Source organism: Myotis brandtii, unplaced genomic scaffold (genome assembly GCF_000412655.1).
Source record: "Myotis brandtii unplaced genomic scaffold, ASM41265v1 scaffold215, whole genome shotgun sequence".
Taxonomy (NCBI): domain Eukaryota; kingdom Metazoa; phylum Chordata; class Mammalia; order Chiroptera; family Vespertilionidae; genus Myotis; species Myotis brandtii.
Genome location: NW_005358043.1, coordinates 644,730 through 667,939, shown reverse-complemented (window position 1 = coordinate 667,939; position 23,210 = coordinate 644,730). Strand labels below are relative to the sequence as shown.

General features: G+C 37.0%; 1 protein-coding gene across 1 annotated transcript in view; it reads left to right on the top strand.

The window, feature by feature from the left end:
• Positions 1-23,210, top strand: part of GPR158 (G protein-coupled receptor 158) — a 393,556-nt gene that overhangs the window by 326,299 nt on the left and 44,047 nt on the right. The window contains exon 6 of the mRNA XM_005865859.2: positions 20,255-20,364. Coding sequence (XP_005865921.2) covers positions 20,255-20,364 — 110 coding nt within the window. The remainder of the gene's footprint in view (positions 1-20,254; positions 20,365-23,210) is intronic.

The window sequence follows — 23,210 nt, the reverse complement described above, 5'->3', positions numbered from 1 at the left end:
AGAGACAATGAAGGCCACTTCATAATACTAAAAGGATTGATCCAACAAGGGGATATAACCCTGGTAAACATTTATGCACCCAATTATAGGAACATCCAAATATATATATATATATATAAAAACAACCTTCTGGATAACTTAAATGGAGAGATTGACAGCAATATGGTCATAGTAGGAGGATTTTAACATCCCACTGATATCACTGGGTAGCTCTTCTAGACAAAATATCAACAAGGAAACCGTGACCCTATATGACACACTAGATCAAATCAATGTAGTAGACACTTACAGATTATTTCACCCCAAAACTGTAGAATATACATTCTCCTCAAGTGGATATGAGACATTCTCAAAGATAGGACACAAAATAAGTCTCTAAAAATTCAAAAGGATTGGAATCATATCAAGCATATTCTCAGATCACAATGTCATGAAACTAGAGATCAACTACAATATAAACACCCCAAAACATTCAAACACATGGAGGCTAAATAACATGTTATTAAACAATGAATGGGTTACCAATGAAATCAATGAACAACCCAAAAGGATTTTGGAAACAAATGAAAATGAACACAAAACAACCCCAAATCTATAGGATGTTAGAAAAAGAGATCAAAGAAGATATAAACAAATGGAGGAGTATACAGTTTTCATTGATTGGTAGAGTCAACATCATTAAAATGTCTATGAAAGTATCCTAGAAACCCAAAGCACCAATAAGTAAGAATGTATTCACCCCTATGTTCATAGAAGCACAATTTACAATAACTAAGATCTGGAAACAGCCCAAGTGCCCATCAGTAGATGAGTGGAATACAATGTACACCATGGAATACAATGCAGCTATAAAAAAGAAGGATCTCTTACCCTTTGAGACAACATGGATGGACCTAAGAGTATTATACTAAACAAAATAAGCCAGTCAAAAAAAGATAAGTATCACATGATCTCACTCATATGTGGAATCTAATGAACAACATAAACTGATGAACAAAATAGAGCCAGAGACATAGAAACGTGGAACAGACTGATGAATCTTAGAGGGAAGACATGGGTCGATGGGTGGGGAGAGATTAACCAGGGAACTTATATGCGTATATGCACAGCCAATGGACACAGACAATAGTATGGCAAAGGCCTGGAAAGGGTGGGTTGGGGGTGGAGGGGGTCACTGGGAAAAAATGGGGGGCCATCTATAATACTTTCAACAATAAAGATACATTTAAAAAATAAAAAAATAATAAGAAACAAAGAATTCTGAAAGGGTTGAATTGGAAAGTTTCTTTCAATTCGATGATGCCTGAAACCTCTGATGTAAGACTTAAGGCTTGGGGTGAAGTTCCCTGAAGGCTTCTCACTCATACATCTGTCCTTGATGCTCACTATCGGTTGGAAGACTGTAATGGCTAGAAGTGTGTCTGAAACATTTACACCTGGACTTTTCAAGTGGATGCCTGGCTTCTTAAAAAATGGTAACAATATTCCAAGGGCAAACATCCCAAGAAAACGATAGCCAGTGTAAGCTGTATTACTTTTATGACCTAACCTCCAAGTCTCATAAAATCACTTCAAGCATATTCTATTGGACAAGGTAGTTACAAGGAGGCATATAAACATCCTATCTAATAAAGAGGGAATATGCTAATTGACCCTCACGCTGTTGCGAACATGGCGGCACCACAGCCAATAAGGAGGGAATATGCTAATTGACTGCCTTGCCCTCAAAGATGGTGGTGCCCACAGCCAATAAGGAGGGATTATGCTAATTGACTGCCACACCCTCAAAGATGGCAGTGCCCACAGCCTCAAGATGGCGGCGGCCAGTCCTCTCAGCCCCACCAGGGCGCCTGCCTCTGGAGTCCCCCAGTCCCCTCAGCCCCCGGCTTCCCAGGGCTGGCCCAAGGTGCAGGCAAGCCTCGGATGGCAGCTGCCCAGCCACCCAGGGCCGCCCGAGGCTCAGGTAACCAGGGCTGACCAACGCTTGTGCTGCCGGCAGTGGCAGCAGCAGAGGTGTGATGGGGCATCTCCTTCACCTGATTGCCGGGTCGCCTCCCACCCCTGAGGGCTCCCAGACTATGAGAGGGGGCAGGCTGGGCTGAGGGACCCCCCCTCCAGTGTATGAATTTTCATGCACTGGGCCTCTAGTCACATTATAAAAAGAGTGTGTAGGCTGGACCAGAGACCAATGTACTCATCTTTGGAAAACACAGTATACTACAGGCCCTTGAATAATATCTGAGTTCTTTTAGTAATGAAGAAGGGAGTTTTGTTCAGATAGACAACCAATAATGTTTACTAATGTACCTTATTTGATAAAACAGTCCAAAGGAGAATTTTAAAACTGTATGTCCTATAGAGTTCAATTACTTCCAAGATGATTATTATGTAGAAGCTTCATATTTTTAACTAGACCAAAATAGCCATGTTATAAATTCCTCCATTTTACTTATTTTAACATGATATGTAAATGAATGCAAATGTGATAGTAATACTACTTAGTAACTTGTCCTAGTAAAATCTAAATATTCAGATGAATATTTGAGGCTCCATTAAATGAACTTAGCACAAATAATGGCATCTTGCTGATGATGTGAAAGCAATGGTAGAAAACATCAAAAAAATAATAGGTCGTTTGAAACTGTTGCCAACATGCATTTAAAGAGTCATTGCATCCGACATAGACAAATAGTGAGACAATGGCAACAATTACTGGAAGTTGAGGCATCCTCAGTGAAAGGAGATACAGGGGCCAGAGACTAACACGCATGCTCTTCTCTTTTGAGCCCTGCAAATAACCCCTGGGCTGCCTCCACGGAGCCAGTTTAGTAATCAGTAATTGGCATAAAGAGCATGGACTAGGAATCAGAAGACCTGAGTATAGTCCAGGTTTGGCTAACTGCTGGACTTTGCACAAGCCACTAAATCTTTTTGTGTCTCAGTTTAATGCTTGGTAAATTAAAACAATGTGCATAGGGGATCACAGAAGGCCTTCTCACTTCTGTCATTTCTTTCCAGTTTTAAGAAAATGTCCAAAATATTTAAATGAGCATTTTAAACTCCTTTTTCTAAATCCTGTTATTCTCCAAGTGGAAGGCCAGAGTTTGGCATGTCACGCTATCTAACAGATCCTTTGTTTGTTAGTTATTTATTTACTTAATTTTAATTTTTTAAAATGTTATTTGGTTTTACAGAGGGAGGGAGAGAGGAAAAGAGAGAGAAAAAGAGAGAGAGAAAGGGGAACATTGATCAGTTACCTCCCAACCTCGAATCCACAACCTAGGTTCCCTGATGAGGAATTGAACCTATGGCCTTCTAGGGCATGGGACTGAGCCACACTGGCCAGGCCACAGATCTGGAAATCTATCTCGGTCCTGTTTTCAGGGGAATTATATGCTCACTTTTTCACAAAGAGAGATCATCCAACATGGGTAAGGCCTCCTTATTCCTTGTAACCCTGTTGGGGATAATGCCAACTTTTTTCAAATTCTCCTTGGTTTTAGTAATGAGATACAGGAGCCTAGGGAAAATGAATAATAGAAAAGAGATCTGGATTTAACTTTGCCTCGAAGTAAATTGCATCAGTTTTCTTTATCTCACTATAAAGGCACACCTGTGAAATGCAAAGGCTGATACACAATTTATCACTCACATACAATTTTTAAAATTCAATTAAGGTTATGTAGTATTTATGGATACACATAAATGGGACCAAAGTAGAAAGACATATCCTGGATGTGCAGACATCAGATTCATTTCTGTACTTGCCCCTGGAGAAGGTAGGAGACAGTGGGACTCTGCAGGGGAGTTGGGAAGCTTCTACTTGATATAGGTAAAGTTTCAAGTTTTATTTCGAAACTCTGGGAAATTAGTAACAAAGCTATACACACTTATTAATTTGTGGGGTTGCAATTGGCAAGGTTATTTTATTCTCAGTCAATTTCTGTATTTTTAAAAGCTGTTCACAAAATAAAGGGATAAAATTGTAGTAAGGAGCCCATCAAGCACTGAGCTGAGCCGGAGTGCTTCGAGCTTCCAGGTGTCAGAACAGCTGACTGAAGCAGCAAGACAAAATGGAAGCCTTAATTACTTACTGCAGTAGTATAAATAGGAGGCTAACCCAGATATAGATCTGGCATCTCCACAGTTCCATTTTAGGTTGTAGAGTAAGGGTCAGGGATTGGGTGGCAACCATGGGTCTCTGTATACATTCTCTCCTCCCATCTCTGGATGGTCTCCCTCGCTGAGCCAAAATGGAACTGTAACTATGTAGCTTTTAAATTTCGAAAGGCTTTCCCAAGTCCTGGGAGTATTCTAATGGCAGTGTGCAGCTGGTTACTACACCAAGGGTAGTGATATTCTGCCAGCCTTACAAAGTCTCAGCACACTTAATGATTCCATTTCTATGAAGTTCAGCAACAGCCCAAACTAACCTAGAGACACGAAATGCTATTACACATGTAGAATCCACAGAACTTAGCACCTGACTAGACATTGTGGAAGGGAGGAGGCCCATGTGACAGCCCTTTGAAACTTTCTGCCTCACCTCCCATGATGCATGCTGCAGCAAGAGCACTCTATTGCTAGGGAGTCAGCAACAAGCAGGAAAGGTTAAAAATGTATAAAAGAAGCATTGTGCTGAGTTATTCAGATAAATGAGTACCTATGCAGAGAAAGTAAATGCATATTAAAATTCTGTTTAAATTAAGAACTTTTGACATGACAACATTGCTAAAGAGATAAGACATCTCTACAGGAAGCAACAGGAAGCAGACAAGCTCTGCTCCTCCCTCTCCTGCTCAGTCTCTCCACCTCTCCTTTCAGCACTGCTTCCTGCATCAGTACCAAACCCTCTCCAACCTCAGTGCCAGCTCTCTCTGGCCTCCTGGAGCCTGCAGCACTGGGCTCTCCCCACAGGAGCACTAGATCCATATCCTGAATAGTTTCTCCCCTTATACTTTCTATCAAAACATCCCTATCCTGTGACTGTTCCTTCAAGAACTTATTCTGTCCTAAGTTGGTTTCAGTTCCTTGTCGTCACTCTAATCCTTTCAGATACATTTCAGTAGGAGTATAAAAAGTGATTTAATGGTAGGTGTTTGAGTCATTTTGACAATCAGTAAGAAAAACGTTTTAAAATAATGTATCTTTTTACAGGCACTTTTAAAACTATACTGTTTAGAACATATCCTAGTTTCACCTGCCTTATGAAAATGTAGTGGCAAATAGTATGCAGTAACTTTTACTGAAGTTTATTCCAAGAGCTCTTATTTTTCTTTGTGACTTTGGGCATGTTTTCATGATTCTGAGTCTATCTTAGTGCATTTAGTTCTTTAAACCTAAAAAGGCACCTATATTTGGAGCTGATGACTTCTAATGGAAAACACTTTTAGTCATTCATCCAATAAGCATAAATTGAACATACTGCCCCATGGAGGAGAGAGATATCTAAATAGGGTGTTGTACTACAAGGTAATATGTCCCATAATAAAGGTATAAGCAAAAGGCTCTGTGAGCACAGAGAAAGATGCTACTACCCATGTAATACAGGAAATGCTACAAAAAGAATTAAATATTTGCTCTCAAAATGAGTTAGGGAGGTTGCTATGCCAAAAAGGAAAAAAATATCCTAGGATTAATGAAATAAAGGTATAAGCAAAAGGCTCTGTGAGCACAGAGAAAGATGCTACTACCTATGTAATACAGGAAAGGCTACAAAAAGAAGTAAATATTTGTTCTCAAAATGAGTAGGGAGGTTGCTATGCCAAAAAGGAAAAGAATATCCTAGGATTAATGGCACAAATACAGGCATAGAGTTATGAAAGTTTGAGCTTGTTTAGGACTACAAAATTTTATGTGGCTAGAACATGGATACACATTAGATGATATTGGAAGAGAGGACTATTACACATGTAGAATCCACAGAACTTAGCACCTGACTAGACATTGTGGAAGGGAGGAGGCCCATGTGACAGCCCTTTGAAACTTTCTGCCTCACCTCCCATGATGCATGCTGCAGCAAGAGCACTCTATTGCTAGGGAGTCAGCAACAAGCAGGAAAGGTTAAAAATGTATAAAAGAAGCATTGTGCTGAGTTATTCAGATAAATGAGTACCTATGCAGAGAAAGTAAATGCATATTAAAATTCTGTTTAAATTAAGCAATTTTGATATGACAACGTTGCTGAAGAGATAAGACATCTCTACAGGAAGCAACAGGAAGCGGACAAGCTCTGCTCCTCCCTCTCCTGCTCAGTCTCTCTGCCTCTCCTTTCAGCACTGCTTTCTGCATCAGTACCAAACCCTTTCCAACCTCAGTGCCAGCTCTCTCTGGCCTCCTGGAGCCTGCAGCACTGGGCTCTCCCCACAGGAGCACTAGATCCATATCCTGAATAGTTTCTCCCCTTATACTTTCTATCAAAACATCCCTATCCTGTGACTGTTCCTTCAAGAACTTATTCTGTCCTAAGTTGGTTTCAGTTCCTTGTCGTCACTCTAATCCTTTCAGATACATTTCAGTAGGAGTATAAAAAGTGATTTAATGGTAGGTGTTTGAGTCATTTTGACAATCAGTAAGAAAAACGTTTTAAAATAATGTATCTTTTTACAGGCACTTTTAAAACTATACTGTTTAGAACATATCCTAGTTTCACCTGCCTTATGAAAATATAGTGGCAAATAGTATGCAGTAACTTTTACCAACGTTTATTCCAAGAGCTCTTATTTTTCTTTGTGACTTTGGGCATGTTTTCATGATTCTGAGTCTATCTTAGTGCATTTAGTTCTTTAAACCTAAAAAGGCACCTATATTTGGAGCTGATGACTTCTAATGGAAAACACTTTTAGTCATTCATCCAATAAGCATAAATTGAACATACTGCCCCATGGAGGAGAGAGATATCTAAATAGGGTGTTGTACTACAAGGTAATATGTCCCATAATAAAGGTATAAGCAAAAGGCTCTGTGAGCACAGAGAAAGATGCTACTACCCATGTAATACAGGAAATGCTACAAAAAGAATTAAATATTTGCTCTCAAAATGAGTTAGGGAGGTTGCTATGCCAAAAAGGAAAAAAATATCCTAGGATTAATGACACAAATACAGGCATAGAGTTATGAAAGTTTGAGCTTGTTTAGGACTACAAAATTTTATGTGGCTAGAACATAGATACACATTAGATGATATTGGAAGAGAGGACTCAAGAATGGTGGGAAAATATTGGAAGGGGAATCTGTATGCTATTATAAGCAATGTAAACAGTAGCTAATAAAAAAAAAAATAGGAAGCCAAAAGTGGTCTCTAAGCAGGGGTGAGATATTGTCAGATTTGTATTTTGGATAGGAAACCAGTAGCAAAATATATAATAAAACTTCCATTTACTGAAAAGAAGGTGTTCTCATGGTAGCAAGCAAGTAGCATATTTAAAAACATCTTTATTTCCATGGCCTAGAGTTTGGGGATTATGGTTCAAAAGACAACTTTTCCAGGTGATACCAACTTTTCAGGTGATTCAGGTCATGGTCATGTAGACTTGTTCTAGTTTGAGCAAGACCAGAGATGACAGACAATGGAGTAGAGCTAGATCAGTGGTTCTCAACCTTGGCTGCACATTAGAATCACCTGGGAATCTTTTTAAAATCCTGATTTCTGGGCCTCATCCTCCGGAAATTCTGTTTCTTTGTTACTAATGTTGTGGCCCCACCCCATAACAACGAAACAGAATTTCCGGAGGATGAGGCCCAGAAGTCAGGATTTTAAAAAGATTCCCAGGTGATTCTAATGTGCAGCCAAGGTTGAGAACCACTGCCTTAGAGTTTGGTTATTGTAGAAACAGGTTGAGGGGTGGAGGAGTATATTGTAAGAATTTCAAAGGGAGAAGGTCTGTGTCTAAATGTAGAAGTATAATTATCTGAAAAACACTGACTTTGAAATACTTAGGTTGTGGAGCAATTAGTAACTTGACTTTACCAAGAAGGAAGTGCAATTTTGAAGGCCAAACAATTTTTCATATATAAAAAAAGAGGGAATGTTATTTGAAAATTTTGACAATTTAGAGTAATTCCACCTTTGACATCTTTAAACTGTCATCTTGGTCAAGTAACTTAACCTCCTAAGTTTTTCAGTTCAGTTAAAGAGATGATTAAGTATGTAATAAATAGTAAAAATCCCACATACAGGTTGATTTTATTATTGATAATGATTATATGTTACACAGAGTACTCCAGAACAGGAAATTGAGTAGAAATGGGATTAAAAATATAATGAGAAAATGCATTTGCGATTGCTCACTGACAAATTCCGAAGAGCTTTTAAGGTAACATATAGTTAAACTTAATTATTTTCAACCCCTTCATTTGGAACTGAGTAATAAGAATGTGTCCTCTCCAAAAGGGGTGAGGCAACGAATGACTCACACTGAATCAAGCTGGCAAAGCAGTTCCCTCATCATAGGAATCTGATATTTTTTATGTTACTTTGCCATTGAGAAAGAATTTACAAGGGTCAGAGAGAATCACCTAATGCTCACCTAAAACAAATAAAAAGGATATTGCATCAATCTTTAAGAAAGGTTTATAGGAGAAATAATTATGCCATTTTAATTGACATAGTGCGTTTGCATACGTTTTCCCATCCTGTGAGAGGAGGGAGAGAAGGAATTATTAACTCGGCTTTCCAGATGAGAAAAGAGATGGTCAGAATGCTCTTCTCAAGGTCTTGCAGGTATTAAGTGGCTGAGCAGTCCGTGGGTCTCCAAATATTATAATCTTTCTAATATGCACCTCTGTTTCTCAAGACATATGCTTATTTCTGCCCAGGGTATTGAAAGGTAACACTGGCAATGGTGACTCCGCAGAGGGAGACACATGGCTAACAGGCCAATTCTGAAACTGGGTTGTGACTGTAGCTTGAATAATCACTATTTTAGACTTTAAGTTGTGGTTTATAGAACCTATTGTTTTGTATGGTCTGCACACTTTCTTCAACAAATTGGGAAGATTATTTGAATTCTGAATAGAAAGATCATTTTTTTTCCAAAGAAGGGTCTATGCAAGACTCTCCATGAAAAGGCTGACCCACAAAGCTAAGGTAAACAGATGGGCCATTACCAAGGGACAAGGGCCTCCTAAGGACCAGGAAATGGCACACTCTTCAAGTCTTTTGTGTATTCTGTTTTTGGCTTTTTAAAAAAGCTTTTGCTTGTTATCATCTTATTACGCTGTATATTATGTCTCTTCTTTATTTTTCTTCTTTCTTCTCAAAATGCTATACTTTGAATCTATTTCCCTTGTACCTTTGTATTTTTATTGAGGTCTGGGGTTCTTAAGACCCTCTGAAGCCCAGTGAAAGCAACTGCAAGCTGTGTATCACTTAAAGCTTTGAACAGGATGCTGAGAGCCAAACTTGGACAACTTCTGGCATTGACTGGCACAAAAGTACCTCCCAGGAGGCCTGAAATCAGCATACAAAAAAGTTGGCATTAAATCTGCTGAGATGAACTTCACTTGGTGGTGGTTGTTTTCCCCCCAATATTTTATTTTTTATTGATTTTGTATTATTATTTTCCTGCTTTTCTCTCATGTCTTTAATAGTTCTTACTTGCCTCCTTCCTTTTCTCAATCTATTTTTTTCTTTTTTCCATTCTTTTACTTTCTCCTATTTTTACCTTTTCATAATATTTTTCTTTCTCTTTCCTCTTATACCTTTTACTGTTTTCCTTTTCCTACTATTTATTTTTTTCTCCCCCTTTTTTCCTTTCAGAATCTCTTTTCTACCCCCTTTCTCATCTAGTGTTATTTTTATTTTATTAGTAGTATTATTATCTTTTTCTTTATTTTATTTTTGTTTATTATTCTTGTCTTTTCTCTTTCCTAATTCTCTTTTCTTTTATGTGTTTTTTGCTATTGTTGGTATTTTTGTATGTTTGGGTTTGTTCCTGTTTACTTTGTTTGGTTTGGTTTTACCCTGTCAGCACCTGCACAACAGCTCATATGCAATGGTTGGGGCTGAGCCTCACAGTCAGCCAGGCTGAGACAATATCCCACCCACCAACAAGACAACAATAATCAAGACCCAATTACAACAGGAGAGCCCAGACAACCCACAAAAGTGTCACTCCTAGAGCATACAGCTGAGTAGTTCAAGGAGAATACACAACTGGGTTCCACAGAGCATTTACTACAAAAAAAAAATCTCACAAGGACTAGGAGCCATAGCTAATGTGTCTAATATATAGAAAACACACACAAAGAAATAACTAAATTGGAGCAACAAAGAAACAACTGCCAAATGAAAGAAAAGGAAGAATCTCCAGAAAAAGGCCTAAATGAGGTGGAGGTAAGCAATTTATCAGACAGAGCTCAGAGTAATGGTTATAAATATGCTCAAGGAATTTAGTAAGAATTAAAAGGAACTTAGGTAAATTACAAGTAACTTAGTGGGAACAACATCAGCATGAAAAAGTACATAGAAACCATGAATAAGAACCAAGCAGAAATGAAGAATACTACAACTGACATCAAGAATACATTGAAAAAGATTAAAAGCTGGCTTGATAAAGCTGAGGATCATATCAGTGATTTTGAAGACAAGATAGAAATAAACACTCAATTTGAGCAGCAAAAAGAAAAAAATACTGAAAAAGCATGAGCAGAGTTTAAGGGAACATTTGGATAACATGAAATGGAACAATAACCACATCACAGGGGTACCAGAGGGAGAAGAAAGTGAGCAAGGGATAGAGAACCTATTTGAAGAAATAATGACAGAAAATTTTCCTAACCTGGTAAAGGAAAATGTCACACAAGTTCATGAAGCACAGAGGGTCCCAGTCAAGAGAAACACAAAGAGACCCACACCAAGACACATCATAATTAAAATGGCAAATGTTGAAGACAAAGAGAAAATCTTAAAAGCATCAAGAGAGCTCCCATAAAACTATCAGTTGATTTCTCAACAGAAACACTACAGGCCAGGAGGGAATGGCATGAAGTATTCAGAGTAGTGAAAAGCAAGGATCTGAAATCAAGACTACTCTATCTAGCAAGGCAATCATTCAAAATGGAAGGTGAAATGAAGAGCTTCCCAGAAAAAAAAAAAGGTTAAAGGAATTTTTTTTCATTACCACCAAACCAGCATTACAAGAAATGCTAAAGGGACTGTTATAAGAAGAATAAAGAGAGAGAGAGAGAGAGAGAGAGAGAGAGAGAGAGAAACATAGACATAAAGAAAAAAAATGCAATAAATAAGTACCTCTCAGTAATGACCTTAAGCATAAATGGATTAAATGTAATGTATATATTTCTATTTATTCAAAATCAACATTGCCTATACATATTTTCAGTAAGGTGCCCATTTTTTTTTCATACTAACAAAAGAAAATGTTAACTGTATACTTTGGTCATAATCTCACCACTCTGCTCACTAGTGTGTATTTTTCTCTTAGAAGAACATGGAGTTTGTTTGTAAAAGCATCAGGAGAGAAAGTAGGAAGCAGAATAATAGCCTCAGAGTTTTTTATTTCATTGTTTGTTTTTTGCTCTTATATAATTATAGATAGCATATTTTTGGATGGACTTATTAATAGAAACAAATAAAACAGTACAGTTTTTCCCATTGGTTTTTATGCATAGCCCCTTCATGCCCTGTTTTCTAGGATAGGTTAAGAATAATAAATGTGGAATAGGTATACTTTTATTGATGTGTATGTGTGTACATATATATTTATATATACAAATAAAATTTAAGCATAACCACTATTACACTTTAAACTTTTAAAATTTTCTGCCTGTTTTTTTCACTTAACATAAATTCTGAGAGCTTTCCCATATTCATTAAGATTTTCAAGAACATGATTGTCAAGGATGGTATAATCTCCTATCATAAGTCATGCACCATAATTTATTATCGACCAAAACTATTTCTTTTGAACACTTAAACTGAGGTTGTAAAAGTTTACCACAAAAATAGTCATTTGTTTCTATGCTTATTACTAGAGGCCCAGTGCATGGATTCATGCACCAGTGGGGTCTCGCAGCCTGGCCTGCGCCCTCTCACAATCCGGGGATCAGGCTGAAACCAGCAGTCCAACATCCCCCAAGGGATGTAGTAGTGCATGAAGCAGCAGGTGCTATTCCGCTCATCCCAACCCCACTGTGCCTGCCGCTGCCACCATGTGGTAAGCTCACTGAGCGGCCCTCCTGCTTTGAGTGTCTGCCCCCAGTGTTCAGTGCGCATCATAGCAATTGGTCGACCGGTCGTTTGGTCGTTCAGTTGTTCAGTCACTTAGCCTTTTATATATATAGATGTTTGCTAGGATGGGTATTTCCACAAAAGTACCTTTTCTTGTGGAGAGATGGGAAATCAGAGAAGGGAGGATCTCTGTACTTCCTAGCAGCATCCTCTCAGTATTCTTCCCACCTGGCTGTGCTTCTGAATGCTGCCCCTCGGAGTGTTAATCTGTGTGGAAAGAGAAGAGAGGAGCTGGTGGGGGAGGAGCAGTAATGGACTAGAAGGCCTTGGGACAGGCAGATGTAGAAATGGTTCCTGTACAGTTAGAGAATGACCAACGTTTCTTGTTTTTTTTAATTTGTTCATTTTATTTTAGTAAAAGCCTGTAGGTCTCAGAGTTAAACCCTGATGAGGAGTATGAATGAAAATCTCTCTCTGTTATCTTTGGACTTTCAGGTCTTATTCTGGTTCAGAGAATGAGGCATGTTGTGTTTCATTTAGAAGGTGCTTGTTCATCTGATACCATCTAACAAGCAGTGAGTAGTAGCTCACCACTGAGACTTTGGGATCATGTCATCTTTGACTTTATTTTTAGAGTTGTGACCCTATTAATTTATTTTTATATTTTCAGGCTATTACAGTAGGAATTTTAAAGGGGCCATGTCAGGCTTATCTCATCTGCTGTTACAATAACCAAAAAATGTTACTGAAAACACATTATAAAAAGTTCAATATTTTATAATTTTAGTCTATTAATTTATCCCTTATTTTGTTGCTTTATAGTAATAGGACCCAAGTGCAAAGTGACAGGTAAGACCATGGTTGTGTAAAGACATAGTCATCACCATAGCCCTTTCATGTCTGTGGTAATCTCATAAATGTAAAGTTGTATTAAGTATTTTTTATTTTATTTTTTTAATCCTCACCCGAGGATATTTTTTCCACTGATTTCTACAGAGAGAGTGGAAGGGAGGGATTGTGGGAGCACAATCAACTTGAGAGGGGTGAGTAGCCTGGAAAATATTTGACTAGTGGGACTTTCCTTGTACAAAGCAGAAGGGCATTGCAGATGTCCCCTCCTACACCTACACCCTGTGCTAATTCATCTATAGACTATATATGCATTAGGTCTGTAAGTTACTTAATGACCGAAATGGTACACTTATGTCCTGCTTTTCACACATTAAATAAAATATCTTTGTATCTATTATTAGCCTCTAGTATTGGAAAGAGAATGTGGTAAAGAGAGTCCTTAAAGGCCCAGAAGGCCTTCACATCCTTATCAACGGACAGTTTCATTGACAAAAGTCTCATCACTGGGATTTGTCACTGTGCTCCCATTACCCAGGAATCTTTTTTTTATAAATAAAACTGTTCACACACACCTACCAACTTTAACCCCAAAGCATGTAACACCTCCTTCACCTATAAAAGTGGTTGAATTCACAACCAACTTCAGTGAACTGAAGCAAATAACACTTGGCGAGTCAATTAGGAAAGTGGAACTGCTGTGTCAAAAACTATTAGAAAACTGTTGCTGAGATCCTTAAAATATCAGGTCAAACACAAGAGCCTCAGACCTTTTACTCTTGGAGAGTTGGGAACAGCATTGAATTGTGCTGGTTTCTGACCATTCCACCTTCTAAGCATTCCTCTTCTAAAATCACTGGACCTTGTATACTATGAGCAGCCATAGTAGAGGTTAATTTTCTATCACTGATGTTGTGTCTATTATTTGCAAAAGAAAGTTATTCTATTTAATAATGTTCCATTTTGTGCATATTTGAAAAGCCTTATATTATTTACTTTTGTGGATTCTCTTTTCTTCCCGATTAGCTATGTTCAGTATACAAAGAATATAGGCAATCAAGCTGACTTCAAAATTAGCTAAAAAATCACATATGCTGAAATGGATGGATAGTCTGTGCAGATTTGTTTGCAATGAGGCAAAGGCTTGGAAGGCTGCCTCAAAAACAGCAATGCTTTTTAAAAACACAATGCCCAGAGCATTCCACCACTAGGATCATCTGTTTTTTTGTAAGAAGCTAAAAAACCTTCCAGAGTTGCAGAACCAAATCCTTAAAACATGCATAGAGATACATCCACCTTAGACCTTCACACTTCGAGCCTTACTCTCAAGCAGAAATGGGGAACAAACCTCGAGGCAAATTATAATGATTTCCCAAAAGGAATGTTAAAGATAAAAGAAGAGTGGTGGTGTTTGGTGCAACACACTTCCTCCTGCTGACCCTGAATGAGTCTCTTTTCCTCTTACTCCCCTCCTACACCTACACCCTGTGCTAATTCATCTATTGACTATATGCATTAGGTCTGTAGGTTACTTAATGACCGAATTGGCACACTTATATCCTGCTTTTCACACATTAAATAAAACATCTTTGTATCTATCATTAGCCTCTAGTATTGGAAAGAGAAGGAGGAAAGTTTTCCCTTGAAATATTTACTTTGAAAATATACCTTAGGCAATTCTTTCAGTAAAGAAAGGTTTCATAGGTTCTGATTTAAAAACTTAGTATTTGATAACCAAGGGAAATTGAATTAACCTCATTAGTCTGTTAATATTTAAAATGAGGGTATTAAAAAGTATTTGTGCCAGGCTGGCATGGCTCAGTGGGTTGAGCATTGACCTGTGAACTAGGAGGTCACAGTTCAATTCCAGGTCAGGGCACATACCCGGGTTGTGGGCTCCATTCCCAGTGTGGAGTGTGCAGGAGGCAGCCAATCAATGATTCTCTCTCATCATGGATGTTTCTATCTCTCTCTCCCTTCCTGTCTCTGAAATCAATTAAAAAAAAAGGTATTTGGACCCTAAATACAGGGTGGAGCAAAAGTTAATTTACAGTTGTGAGTACATGAAACAAGGAGTTTATTCTTGTATTATTATTTATTAATTATTGTATTATTTTCCATACATACAACTGTAAACTGACGTTTGCCCCACCCTGTATACGTAATGTATCTGGCATAGTGATCAGTGATGGGAGGAGGCATGAGTAGCTATTATTAGTGGTACATAAAAATGGCAGCTATTAGTATTATCATCATCATTTATAAATTCTTCAGGTCAGTAGATTAGTTTTTTCTCTATTTCTTCTCCTACCAAGGTCTTATGATAAAATGTGTTATTAACTTGGAATTTGGGAAGGAGTATGTATTTTATAAGAATTAGTTATACTATACATTTATGTAAATTATATTTAATAAGAAAAAATTAGATATTGGGATTTGAAAGACACGAAACTTCTTAGTCATTTATTTTTCTCACTACAGAGTGTATTAACTACTACAAAGCTAGATTTGGATTAGATGTTGTATAGACAACTTTCACTCAATATATCCAAAAATGGACTCACTCTATCCTTTCTCACTTCCTCTCTCCTTCTCATACTCATTTTTTTTTTACCTCATTTATTCGACATACATTTATTGGTTATCTACTATTGCCAGGTACAATACTAGGGGATGGACAAGCAATCATGAATAAGATAGTTACAATACTTGTTCTCATACAACTTACAAACTAGCTAGTAAGACACATTCAACAAATGAATTACAGAAGTAATTATTCAAAATAGAGTTGATGAATGTGATGAAGGAAAGCTCAGAATTTCATACAAGTAAATAACATGCAAATAAGATTAAAACCTTTCTTAGTGTAGAAATTGATGGGAAGAGTCATGGATGCCGATCCTGAGCTGAGACATGAAGGGTGAGCTAGGGGTGGGGAGGTTTCTAAGCAGAGATATCAGAATTTTCCCCAGACTTAGCCACAAAAAGATATATATATATATATATATCTTTCCAAACACAATCATCTTCCCAGTCACCCAGGCCTAAAATCTTCACATTGTCTTTGACACTTTATTCTTTTTTGCCTCAACAAATAATCAGTTTCACAATTTTCTTGATTCAGCATCTTCTTTCCTCTGTTCCCATGAATAACTGAATTCCCATTCTCACCACATGAGTTAAGTTCTTCTTTACGTTTTCCCTACAGTTTGATTTTGGGGTGGTTTTATTTTCCCAAACTCATCTTTTCACCTTCAGTATTTTCCCCTTTTGTAGCCAACCATTCCTCCTATATGCTGCTGCCAGCTAACAACCTGGAACACACTTCTGATATCAACTCAGAGAAGTTTAATGGCATGTCAGCTTATAAAATAAAATCTGAATTCCTCAGCATGCTATTCAAAGCTGACAATGCACTGACCCCCGTCTCTGTTTCAAAGCTTGATTTTCAGTCCTCCCTTTTATGTCTTCCTGCTGGAACCATACCCTCCACATTCTAAAGCTTTCCCACAATCAGGCCTTTGTCTTGGACTCCCTTCCCCTTTTCTCTTTCTTATCTCCTTAAGCCTGTTTTTTCTCCATGTTCTTGCCCAAATATCCACCCTCCAGGATAATTTTACATCTTTCCATTGAGGGTAATTTTCCTTTTCTCTGAATTCTCAATATGACTAGATTTACAATATGATAGCCTTTGTCATCTCCCCCACCGAGTAGAACAATTTAGAGAGAGGCAAAGGTGTAGCCCTTAATGAGCATGAACTCTAGAACCAAAATGCCTGGATTCAAATCCTAGCTCCAACACTTCCTACCTGTGTGACCCTGAGCACATCACTTCAATTCTCTGTGCCTCATTCCTTTTCTGTAAAATAAAACTCCCTACCTTATAAGGTAGTGTGAGGATTAAGTGAATAAATTGTGCCCAAAAATGCTTTAGTGTCTGGCAGTAATACTGTATAAATATTGGTATGATCATGCCATTATTTTTACCATTTACATGTAATATCTACTCTTCTAAATTATAATGAGGGCCAAATCCACATCTGATGTGTTTTCATAACTTCTAAATCCCTTACTGCCTCACACAGGGTAAATTAATAGTGAATGTATGAATTAGAATCACAATGATTAGTGAACCCTAATTGGACATTTCAAGTAGTTTATTTTGAAGATAACATTTTCTTTATTAAATTAACTAAAATAAATCATTGAGCAAAAATTTAATTCTATAAATTTTCTGTGTGTAAAGCACACCGAATATATGGAGAAGTGTGCCTTCTCTGATTTTACATTTGATTCAAGGAGACACTCATATAGATAACTGTAATATAAGGTAATATAGAAAAAGTATATACTCAAAAAGTGATTATAGGAATTCCAAAGGATTGGCTAGAATGATCAGATAATAATTTATTGAGATGATATGGAATTATAGTCCAAGGAAAATGGAACGTTTAAAACACAGCTTACATAAATCAACTCTCCTGATAATATTAGCCAATACTTATTGAACATTCACTATAGCAGACAGTGTTTATTGCATTTAAACTTCAAAACAGTCTCATATAGAAGCATTGTTGTGTTCATTTTGTAAGTGGGAAAACTGAGGCGTAGCAAGACAATGTTACATAATTTGTCAAAGTCACGCAGCTTATAAAGAAGAAAGCCAGGATTGGAACTCAGGTGACTGGATTCAGAACCTGTGTTAACCATCACATTGCAAAATTAGAGTTTTTACTATTTGCTGAACTGTTTCTAATAATACATTTTATTAAGTTCATTGGATTTTATTTTTTATTAGTTTTTAAACTTGCATCTTATCTATGGATGCTAAAATTTTTTTATTTCATATCTGATCAACTCAGTCTTTCATTTACAGTAAAAATTTCTCAAATTCTTCATGTGTGAAATAAAAGTTTGAAGCTATATCAGTAGTCCCCATACAATTCAAGAGCAATTCTTTCTTTCAAAATAAAAAGTTATGCCAATTTCTATGTTATAGTTGTTCACCTTCTCTTATTCACTGTTAGGTGTGCAGTAGAAAACTTCACAATAAGTTACAGGATTTTGCAATCCCCAGAATCCACTGTGCTAGAATAATCTCTAAAGCCATTTCTAGTTCTCAACACTAGGTCCCTATCTCTCTAGTTCCTAATCTGTCATGTCTCTCTGCCATAAGAAGGAATGCATATGCTCCCTCAATCCCTTAAAATTCTTTTAAGTTTTCCCTATTTGTTTTCCCCCTAAGCTTTCTCTTCTTTCCTTAGCTCAAATTCCTTAGTAAACAATACAACTTACTTTGCAGAACTAATAATTAATATTCGTCTATTGTGAAAGGAACTCTGTCAAAAATACATGAGCTAAAATAAAGCAATACAAAGTTACAGAACTTAAACTTGTTTTCTGAAAATAGTTAATAAAAGAAAGGTTTTTATATCAATTTTCTGGTAGATTAAATTCTAATATTAAATATTTACCTGTGTGTTCAGCAGATAACTAGTGAATTAGAAAAATAAAAATAAATACCATATATACACAAAGGAACATTATCTTCTGTTCACACTTATGTTTACCTTTCTTTCATTTATTTCTGACACTTTTGCTCAGTATTTTTTCTACTCCTTGAGAATTTAACCCTAATATTTACAATACTTAGTTTCATATCTTCATATAGTAGAAACATTTAAGAAATACCAGCATGGAATTTTAGGGAATATCATTCTTGGTACTGCTGGAGACTGGACTTCATTTGCAAGACATCAGCAAGAAATTGTCAGCACTCAACCCATGTCCTAAGTTATGCTTTATGTTTTCCAATATTCAGATCTTTGGAATGCAAAGCCAAAATAACACTCTGGGTTTTAGGAATTGGTATATTTTTCTGTTATGATGTCCTTGCTTTCAACAGAATCAGTTCAAGCCAGCTGCGTCAAGCAGAAAAGTATAAGCCTACATTTTCAACAGCATTAATCCTTTGGCACTGCATAAGACTCCTTCCACAGGCCAAACCAATTCCTATTCTATGCGGGCTGGCTCAAAATCAGGGGGCACACTCTGGGTTTTAGGAATTGGTATATTTTTCTGTTATGATGTCCTTGCTTTCAACAGAATCAGTTCAAGCCAGCTGCGTCAAGCAGAAAAGTATAAGCCTACATTTTCAACAGCATTAATCCTTTGGCACTGCATAAGACTCCTTCCACAGGCCAAACCAATTCCTATTCTGTGCTGGCTGGCTCAAAACCAGGGGGCAGCATCTGAAAGGTAAAACATGCAGTGCCTTGCTTATCCAGGGTGGGGCAAAAGTAGGTTTGCAGTTGTGATTACATGAAGCAGAGTTAATTCTTGTATATTATTTGTTATTGAATAATTTATTAATTGTATTATTTCCCATACTTACAACTATAAACTTACTTTTGCCCTGCCTTGAATATGCCTTTTGGCCATGCCCCGGAATTGGCCATCATACAAACAACTATAAACTTACTTTTGCCCCACCTTGAATATGCCTTTGGCCATGCCCCGGAATTGGCCACTTGTTCCTTTGTGTCCCACTGAACTTGCAGAGGTGTTTAGCACAGCACCTATGCTACTTTAATGCAGTTTCTTGTTTATATGTCTCTCCTCCCTTTCGAACTGCCTTTGTATCCACGGCATCTAGTATAGTTCCTGGCTCATAGTAAATGCTTCATTAATGTTTGTTGAATGAGAACTCTGGAATAAGAAGCAAGAAGTTAGCAAAGTGGTTGAACCAAGTACTAAGTGAAGTAATAATTATGGAGCGGTGGACTGATTGGGGGTGTGCCCTACAGGCTAATCCTCACAGGGCTATTTCACACCGGGGATGGGTGTTGCCAGAAGTGTGGAGGCAGAAATATGAAAGGTTTCAGATGGAAGACAACAGAAACTAGCCTGGTTGTCCCATCTTGGAGAGTAAAAAGAATTAAGTTTCGACATACCAAAGACTTAGAAACAATTAATAGAAACTGCTAAAAGTTAGAATTAAACAATTTAGAATTGATTTGAAAGCAATAGGAAGATTCCATAGCTCTCTGACTTGTCCAATGAATGATCAAAATAATATTTTAAAGTTTTAATTAAATGGGTGTGTACTTATGTTACCATTTATGTGTATTAAACATCAGATTATGAAATATTGATTTTAGTCTGTGGGTCATCAGTTGATCCTAAGGTTTCTTTCTTTCTCTTCTCATCCCGCAGGTTGTTATTTTATACTTTGAGCCGAGCACATTTCGTTGCATTCTCCTAAGATGGGTCCGTCTTCTCGGTTTTGCTACTGTTTATGGAACTGTCACTCTCAAGCTTCACAGGTTAGTATGTTTTTTTAGTTTTCATCATCATGGGAGGATCAGAGTGTTTGGCTTAGCATGTAATTGCAAGCTGTGTCAGCCAATTAAATGGTTTAATTTCAAGGATTTAATAATAAGATGATCTATATTTTTTATTTTTGAGGCAATACATTTAGGATTCCCTAGGAAAATATTTAATATAGCTGAATTTGAATAGCATGCTTTAATCAAATGTGCCATTGGTATTGGAAAGGTTAATTCTGAATAAAGATAAGTTTAGAATGAATGCAAAACGGTATGGACTAGCTAAGAACAGGAGTAAATACAGTTAAAATAATAATGCAGGTGCAGAGCTACCAAAGAACCTTATGTAATACAATTCAGTCATATGCTTATTTGACTAAAACTACTGTCCTCCGTTCTCAAGTTCCCTGACCCGGGGTAAGCCTGCTGATATTCTGTGGGTCAAATTGAAGAAAAGAATAGTGTTTCTGGATTTCCTCCTTGACCAATATGTTCTAGTAAATTGGAGAATACAGTACTGTAAATTACCTTATACTTCATTTCAAAGCCACCTACGTTTTAAATTGTATATGACAAATACGAGGAATAAAGAAGCAATAAAATAAATTACTATCCACAAAAACTAGGGCTGGCTGGAAATGATTCCAGGGCCTCTCCTTGCCCCTCTTTCCATGTTTTCTCAATGTCGTGGTGCCAAAAATCTTAGGACAGAAAATGTTTCTCCTGGAGGATAAAATTGTAGTTCTATAGAGGAAACCCTTTATTCTGATCGGCTGTAAAGCTGATTCGACTACCACAATAAGCCACAATATGACCATAAGTTTTTCTCAATAAAAGTATTTTAATGTGGATCATCCCACAATTTATCTTAGTTGCCATAATATGTGTTATATTTGTCTTTAAATGTATCCCCTTCCAACTTTCTTTAAATGCGATTGTGTACTATCTACTACATACTCTCCATTTTATTTCCTTTTGAAGAGGGCTGTACTTATTTACTGGGAATGCTTCAGATTATCTTTTTGGAAAAACTGTAAATATCCTTAACTCTCAATATATCAAATAGTACAAAGAATGTGGGATTGGATTTAAGAAATCATACCCCTGAAATCTATATAATTGTATTGACCAATGTCACTCCAATAAATTCAATAAAAAAGTTAAAGAAATCATAGGCCCCTATTTCCTAGAAAAGGAAAAGATTAGAGCAATCTCTAATGTTCTTTCTGATGCCCACTTTATTCTTTCCACTTCACAGCACACTTAGCTCTTTTGTCCTTCTATCCTTCAAGTGCCTACCGATTTCCATTCCTCACATGAAAGCTATTTTTCAACTGGTGCTCATTCACAAAAGAGAGAAATTGACCGCTTAAAATAGACAATAAGACTTCTAGAAATTCTGAATGAAGGGGTGGCCTGTTGAGACATGAAAATGACCTCTGTCCCTATGAGTCTAGCACTTAGCATTTATTGGGTTTGCTTATTTAATTATGTTCTTCATGTTTACCTAATTTATTTTCTTTTGGAAGTGTGGGTCTTACCATTGGATCCCCAGAGCACAATGACTGACACATAGGAGGTACTTAATACATATCACTTGATGAGTGAATGAATAAAATATCAGTTGTAGACTTAGAAGCTGCTTCCATCACTTCTCTACACATGTAATACATCCCTATTCCCTTACCTCACTATATGTCCTCAAGTAACTGGAACACTATGATTTGCAAGATGCTGTTTGGTGGGATGCAAATACAGTATTCAATAGCAGTGAATCGTGTAATGAGAAAACTGCTTCTGTTCAGGTTCTCTTTCCATCCTTCTGATTATTTCCAGGAGAAAAATTAGTGTGGAGCTAGTTACAGCCGTGGGCAAACTATGGCCCGCGGGCCGGATCCGGCCCGTTTGAAATGAATAAAACTAAAAAAAAAAAAGACCGTACCCTTTTATGTAACGATGTTTACTTTGAATTTATATTAGTTCACACAAACACTCCATCCATGCTTTTGTTCCGGCCCTCCGGTCCAGTTTAAGAACCCATTGTGGCCCTCGAGTCAAAAAGTTTGCCCACCCCTGAGTAGGTCTTTAACACCTGCCAAGCAGTTGCTAATCTTCCTTTGCAATCAGGAACAGATCAAGTCAGACTCAGAGCTTCCCAATGCAATGCTATCTAGATGAAATTTATTAATTTTGTTTCATTGTATTTATTTGCATAGTTATTTTCTATTTATAGGCTTTCAGTTTTTTATTGAAAGTAGCAATATAGAGTTTTCTTTAAAATATTTTAAAGCAATAAATAAAAGTTGTAAAGTATATTATATTAGCTGGTGTGCAGATATAGAGAGAAATCTTGAGGAGGTAAGCTGAGGATTAGAATTTAGGAAACTAGATTATTTCATCATTTTTTTTTGTTTATTTTAAAGACAGTAAATAATCTCTTTTCTCTCTGTGTGTGTCTAGAAGTCATTGCAGTGAAGAATTACCCAATTGTTGGCTTAAATCGAGTAGAAACTCTTTCTAATTTAATGAGCTGAGTTATTCTTATCCTGTCAGAACCATATGGCTTTATATTATACTCTGTTCTTTTCTACATTGCTTAAATTTATCTGATTCTTATATTAAGTCTATTAACTGAACAGTCAGCTTTTCAGAGGAATGTGAACAATCTGATGGAAGTGACTGGCTGAGCCAGCTTTGTATCCCCTGTTCTTAATGATGCACCTTGCACCTCTTATATACAGTTGACCCCTTGAACATTACTAGGGTTAGGGGCACTGACCCCATGAAGTTGAAAATTCAAGTATAACTCTTGACTCCACAAAAACTTAACTACTGATAGCCTA